Source organism: Fulmarus glacialis, unplaced genomic scaffold (genome assembly GCF_000690835.1).
Source record: "Fulmarus glacialis isolate BGI_N327 unplaced genomic scaffold, ASM69083v1 scaffold35061, whole genome shotgun sequence".
Lineage (NCBI taxonomy): Eukaryota > Metazoa > Chordata > Aves > Procellariiformes > Procellariidae > Fulmarus > Fulmarus glacialis.
The window spans coordinates 2,245-8,803 of record NW_009195259.1 but is presented as its reverse complement, the minus strand read 5'-3'; the positions used below and the strand labels follow the sequence as shown (position 1 = coordinate 8,803).

General features: G+C 52.4%; 1 protein-coding gene across 1 annotated transcript in view; it reads left to right on the top strand.

The window, feature by feature from the left end:
* Positions 1 to 4,807, top strand: part of TRIT1 (tRNA isopentenyltransferase 1) — a 9,803-nt gene extending 4,996 nt beyond the window's left edge. Inside the window, exons 8-11 of the mRNA XM_009588048.1 lie at positions 1,216 to 1,325; positions 1,670 to 1,787; positions 4,234 to 4,494; positions 4,659 to 4,807. Coding sequence (XP_009586343.1) covers positions 1,216 to 1,325; positions 1,670 to 1,787; positions 4,234 to 4,373 — 368 coding nt within the window. The 3' untranslated portion in view covers positions 4,374 to 4,494; positions 4,659 to 4,807. The remainder of the gene's footprint in view (positions 1 to 1,215; positions 1,326 to 1,669; positions 1,788 to 4,233; positions 4,495 to 4,658) is intronic.
* The last annotated feature ends 1,752 nt before the right edge of the window (positions 4,808 to 6,559 follow it).

Here is a 6,559-nt window from a genome sequence, read left to right as displayed (position 1 = left end):
TATCCTGCCGATGGCTCCTGAGGGGCTCAGGGAGGGGGTGCCCAGCACTGTACTTCTCCCCACGCACCCACACATGCTCCTTGTGTAGGGCGAAAAGCCCAGTTGACAGCTGCCCTCCAGATTAAGAGCAGGAGCCCATTGGCTGCTCTTAGCCTGGGCCGTGCTCACTGCGGTGGCAAGGAGCCAGCAGGACTTCCCCATCCCAGCCCCAGCCTTGGAGCAGGGCCAGCAGCAGCAGCTGGGAGCCGGGCACTTGTTGAAAGGTGCTTGGTAGGGGCAAAACAACAATAAAAAGAAAAAGGGCAGGGAGAAACTCAAGTCAAAAGATGGGCTTTGAACAGGGTGCAAGAGCTTTCCTGGAGCCGTGTGCTTGGTGGCTGTGGCTCACCTTTCTGGTGGCAGGTGTGCTTCAGATCAGCCCTGTCGGGAGCTTGTTTGTGGTTACAGCAATAAAAAGCAGCACCTGCTGGAGACTGGCACGCGGCAGCTTTTGATGGCTTTGTCCGAGCGGGGCCGTGTGCCCGCTGTCTGCGTGCAGGTGAGCGGCGGCAGGGCAGCGACGTCGCTGGAGGGAGTGGGTGCTCTCTGGTTGCAGCTGTCTCACCCTGGCTGGGCTGCAGCACGCACCCCATGCCCTCACACCAGGCTGGGGGAGGCCGAAGGGGTGGCTTTGAAACTGTGCCTTCTCAAGTCGAAGCATTAATAAAGCATCTCCCACTGTGGCTTGCTACTGTGAGCCGGGAGCGTTGGCCCCTGCAGCTGCAGAAGCAATTACAGCTCTGAGTGGGAACCTGCACCCGCAGATTCCTCATCCAGGCTCCACGCTGCATCTCCTTGTAAGCTTTGTGTGATGGCTTTGTGCCTGGATCTAGCCTTTGATCTTCTGCGGCCTCCTGTGGACCACAGCCGTGATGAAGTGTTTGCTGTTAAGATGGGCTGTTGGTGTGCTCGGATTTTGTAATGCTGTCCTGAAGGCAGACAACCATGAAGATGCTTGAGGTCTTAGGTGTTCTTGCTCTTGAGGGTGGTGCCCCCCAAGCTGAGGTCTCTGGTAATTTTGGCTCCGGAAAGGCTGGTGCCATTTGCTTCTGAATGCTAAAGGACAGCTAGATAGGAAAGAGCAGATCCCCCCCTGGTCGCAGCGTAGCCCTGTGGGTGCTGGGACGTGATGCTGGGGAGGTTCTGGTGATGACCTGTGTTTCTGTGTCTCCATAGGTCCCGGGCCCAATGTGCCCCCGGTGTATGGCTTGGAGGTGTCTGATCTCGTGCGGTGGGAGGAGGATGTGCTGAAACCTGCTCTGGAGATTGTGGAGAGCTTCATCCAGGTACCGGGTAACTGCAGTTAACACGTGAGCCGTGGCTAAGCAGCCAACTTCTTGGTAGTCTCCAGGCCCCGTAACTTGGCACTTAGTCTCTCCCATGAGCAGAGCTGTCTGTGTACATGTCCAGCCTTGGGCTTTCCTCTCAGTGGCGGAGGGTTGTTGTCTAAGCTGAAAATTTCTCCTAATGCTCAGTATTCCTCTTGTCTTGCAAGGTAAAACTGCAGTATCTGTCCTGCTAACCTTGGTGTCTGGGTATGGCGAGTTCAGAGCCCAAACTCTACCAAAGTGAACACAGCCAAGCAGATTTTCATAGTAGAAACCAGTTTGAGGCATTATTTAATCTACAGGGACGTGAGCCCCCAGCAGAGCCTGTGAAGATGGAGTACGATATAAATGAGAACAAACGGAGTCATCGCATGTGTGAGCTGTGCGACAGAGTCATCATCGGAGACAGGGAGTGGGCAGGTAGGATCTGGCAAGGGGGAGAGGAGAGGACTGGGGAGGGGGCACAGCGAGCACTGTTATGCGGAGGGATGGAGCGAGGCAGTTCTCCGGGGCAGAGCAGCTTCCTTGGCTGTCTCTGCTTGGCCGGATGACCCTCAGCACATGATCTTGGGCTTTCAAGGATTGTTTACAGCCCATATATGAAAGCAGCCATTTGCAAGCCCAGAGGGGGTGCAGGAGCTGTGCCACAGCAGCCATCTGTCGGGCTTCCCCCCCTTCCCCGGCACCCAGTAAACACTGCCGCTCTCTGCCGTCACGCCAGACGTGGGGATCTATACATAGCATCAAACCTCAGAGCTGTCTGTGTTTAGTCAGGGCTGCTGGTCCTTTTCAGCACTTTAGATACTTTGTCAAAAAGCACAGAACAAATTTGTTTCTTCCAAAATTTGGTTGCGTAAAATGAAAGTTTCTTAATGTTTTTAATAGTTCAGTTTTGCTCCAATATCTCCTATTTGTGTGGTTTTTTTAAAAAAAAAAGTATTCCTGGCTGTAATGGTAATAGAAAGGGATTTTCTATTTTCAATAGACTTACTTTAAAAGAGCTCAGTTGGAATCAGATTAACTCGGTGAATTTATCTGTGCTGTGAGGCTCATGCTGAGAATCAGAAACAAAAAGTAGTAGAGAAACTGGCTGCAGAAATGAAACTGGTGAATCTCCATGTGTTGCCCAAATGCATTATATGCAGACACAATGCAAAGATAAATTTCCCAGGTTGTTGGTTGTCAGATTTGAACGAGTCACTTATTCCTATTGCTCCAGGGACCTGCTGAAAGCAAAGATGGAAGCTGGCTCAGAATAGGAAGCTCATTGTAGTGAGATCAGTTTTTAAGTGTAATTGTTACTTTAGCCAGTCTCGGCTCTCTCAGCTTGGAGGTGCTTTGAAGGAGCTCAACCTACTCCAGAACTAGAGGACTCTGAAAGTTATCAGGGTCCGTGCCATCCTTCCAGGTCCAGCAAGTTTTATGACCGAGTGGGAACTCCTCAAGATCCCCCCAAACACTCCAGCTGCAACTACATGTCCTCTAGGGACGTCAACCCAAATTCTGATAGATGTGACAATACCTTTCTCAACCAAGACCAGCTGTTGTTTTCTGCATCCAGCTGAATTTGGCTCAAATCCCCAGATGGTGGGAGAAAAATGGTCCAAAACCTGGGCGTTACTTTTAACTGCAAAATGTAAAAGCTCAAAGGGAAGTGAAAACAGTAGTGGGAGCTGAGTCGATCTGCAATCTGGTCTGTTTTCTTAAGTCAAGTTACAGATAGTTCTGGGAACTGCTTCCCAGTACCCCACTGGCTCTGGAAGATTTTAAAATTTTATCTAATTTTACAATTTGTATGGACTTAAAAGAGCACACCTCCCCAGACAGCAGCAGAAATCAGTGCTTCTTCCAGCCACTCTACGCTTTGGTGTTGCTTGCGACAAATTGTAAGAGGTGAGACTTTATTTCAAGCTGAGGGTGACCCTACAGCACTGTGATAAAGCAGCAGCTTTGCATGTAATTTCGTCCTTTGGCAGAAAAGGATGACTGGAAAACACCTGAGGGCCTTGATTCAGTGAGCACATACCCTTGTTTAATTAAGGCCCTGCTTGAAAAGTTTGCTGCTTTAATTGCTGCTCTGATCTCTTGGAAATAGCAAAACCGCCCTGGTACATTGGTCTGGTTAGACAAAGTGCCTTCTACTTAGATAATACCACTGATACAGGAGGTTTTACTGTCCTTAACTATGTGATTTCAAACAGAAATGCACCTCCTGCTGCCCTACTGTGTCAGTACAAGTTGCATCCTTGGGATTATGCCTCTGTTCCCATCCAACTCCTGCTGATGTGCTCCCGTAGCTGGGGGCCTTGCCCTGGAGTTATGCAAAAGCATAATTATGCTCCAGGCTCCATCCCTATCCACTCTGTAGATGTACAGGATATCCCCGGTGCTGTGGTGCAGGCATCTAGGCTTACAAATGATCCTGGCAGCGTTCCATGGGGTGGCGGATAGTTGCACAACCTCGTCTGCATCCCGCAATGTGCCTCCTCTTCGGTAACACTTTTCCTTTCTCCCGTCCTCCTGGCTTTGTGTCTCGGTTGGGAGCGGACTTGCTGGGAGAGTTGAATCCTGACAATCTGGAGGCTTCTGCATATACAGAGCCAGGTTTTTTCCCTCTCCCAGTCCTTCCTCCGGTCAGGAGAAGGCTTGGAAGGGTTGTCCCCCTCTGAGCCCCGATAGTTTGGCCTAGAAGTGCCCTGAAAAACGGCCAGGGCAGGGCTTGGGAGTTCACTTTTCTGGGAGAATGAATTGTGCGGGAGGATGGGAAGGGAAGGGAGGGCACTCGGCACTGCACAAGGGGATCGGGTCAGATGTTTCCTTCTCCAAGTTCCCCAGAGTTAAATGCTCTGTTTGCCTCTTCCTCCAGCTCACACACGATCCAAATCCCACCTGCACCATCTGAAGAAGAGAAGGAAGCTGGAGGCCGCCAGCCGTGCTGCAGAGACTGAGGGGGACAGTGGGAGGGCAGAGACCTCGGGGGAGGACAGCAGCTTGCCTTCGCCGTAGGCCTGCAAACCAGCTGGCGAAGGGGAGCAGCCGCGCTTCCACCTGTGCGGCGAGGAAGCGACTTAGTCCTGGGTGGCCTTGAACCGAACGAGCTGAGTCATTTTTTTGGGGGATGAGGCAGGTGTGTAAGTGATGGCCAAAGGCCGTCGGCTGCATCAGATCCTCTTCATGTGGCCTCATCGCGCCGTGTTCCCATGCTTCCCCAGCCCTGCCTGGAAAGGGCTGGGCCCCGGGGCAAGGCTGCTAGGAGCATCCTCCCATGCCAAGCGTTAATTCCTGCCAGAGACGCAGCATTATCCTTGGAATGGTTGAGCCGATCCTGCCGGCATGCGAATGTGTCGTTCTCAGAGACAGAAATACTCTGCACTCCTCCAGCTTGGCCAGGAGTGCAGCTCCAGAGCTGAGTGAGCTCTTACTGCCTTTATTGTGGAGAGGGTATTTTTTTTTTCTTTTATATGGAAATAAAGTTGCAAGATTATTGTGGGTTCCCCTCCCTATTAACGAGCGCAGTTTTCTTGCTCTCTGTTCCCACCTGGCCCAGGGCAGGACGTCCAGGCCTCGTTCCTTCTTCCAGTCACCTTTTCTGCAGCTTCTGAGGGAGCTGAGCAGATGTTCTGAGCTTGGTGGAGGCAGGCTGATCCCTATGCACATAGCAGGTGCAGAAGGAGCTGGCACCTGTTAAACAGGAACTTGGAAATGATCTCATCAAGTTTGCAACAGATGAGCCTGTCCTAGTTAAAGCTGAATTCCTGGGGGTTTACACTGTGGTTTAGCAGTGGGAACCAGCCCCGCATTTGAATCTGAGTTGCTGAGCAGCAAATTCTTTGTGCCGCGTCCGCGAGGCGGTTGGTCTCCGCAGCGTCGTTCCTGGAGGATGCGAGCACCATCTGCACCACCGTGCTCGCCGGCGTGCCACTCTGGGTGAAACCGGGAGGGCCTTTTCCAGGGCATTTGGGATTCTCCTGGCAAATGCAATCAAGACAGTTCCTCTCAGGAGGGTTTTGGGGTGGTAGAGCACAATTTTTTCCTTCAGCTGCTTGCGATACACCATGTGGCAAGAGCCATCTCTCGGGGCTCAGCCTGCAAGGGGAAGGGCTGCGTGGGCAGATCTGCCCTCACAGGCTCTGGAGATGCCTGCTCTGGTGGGGATTAGATTAAACCTCCAGTTTGTGTTCCTCAGCATTGAATTATTTCTGTAATGCTCCGTGGGGTGGCTGCCTTGGGCCGTTTGATAGGGATGTGGGGTGGCTTGGGAGCTTAGACTGAAGGGAATACACAAGGAAGAGCTGGGAATTTGGGTTGGCTTTTCTCTGGCAGCATTGGGCAGAGCTGGGCATCAGCTTTGAAATGCTGGGCACCGCGTTTGTGTTGCTGGGTCTGTCTGCAGCGCCAGCTGAACCTCTTCTCGAGCCCAGACTTGTTTGCCATCCACGCTGACTCAAGCGTATGTGGATATGGGCTCAGCCCAGCGCTGGAGCACATGGCCAAGGGGTCATGGCCTGGAACCGTCCTAGCCTGGGTGGACGAGATGTAGGTGAGGCCGGGTGTAGAGCTCCATTCGCCGCTGATGTGCTGAGCATGGTCTTCTGATAGACAGCACGGCCATGTTGCGTCATCTCCCAAGGCCAGGCTGGGATCGTCGGGGCAGCTCTGTGAATGAGGGGTGGGATTATCTGCTCTGTCTCCTGAATGCAGTCAGATGACCATACTGTTAGAAATGGATTTAATATCTTTAAGCGGTTTAATATGAACTTTGTTATCCCCACAGAGAAATGTTATTCCTCTACCACAATAGCTGCTAGTCTGCCTGTGCTGTTCAAGAGCCTGCTCATACCAGGCAGTGCTGCAGCCACTGTCGGGCAGGGTCTCCCAGGCCTTCCCCCTGCTCCGTGCCGCCCGCTGCAGTGCCTTGTTTAGAGGGTAGCAGCTCCCAGGTGTCCCAGGAGAACAGGAGTCTGTCATACTTGCTTGTTCATGCTGTGGCTGGGAAATGGAGGGTGGAAGCACACCCTGATCCTGCCAGCAGCAAGAAGCAGGTGAGTTTGCTTTCTCGGAGAGGTAGGGGCTGTGGATGAGGACACAGGTTTTTATTTATGCAGCGCCAGGGCAGGCATCTCGGCGATGGAGGAGAAGCTGGTGTCTGTTGTACCTCTGTTGTTCAAAGGACTTAAGGCAGGGACTGGGAT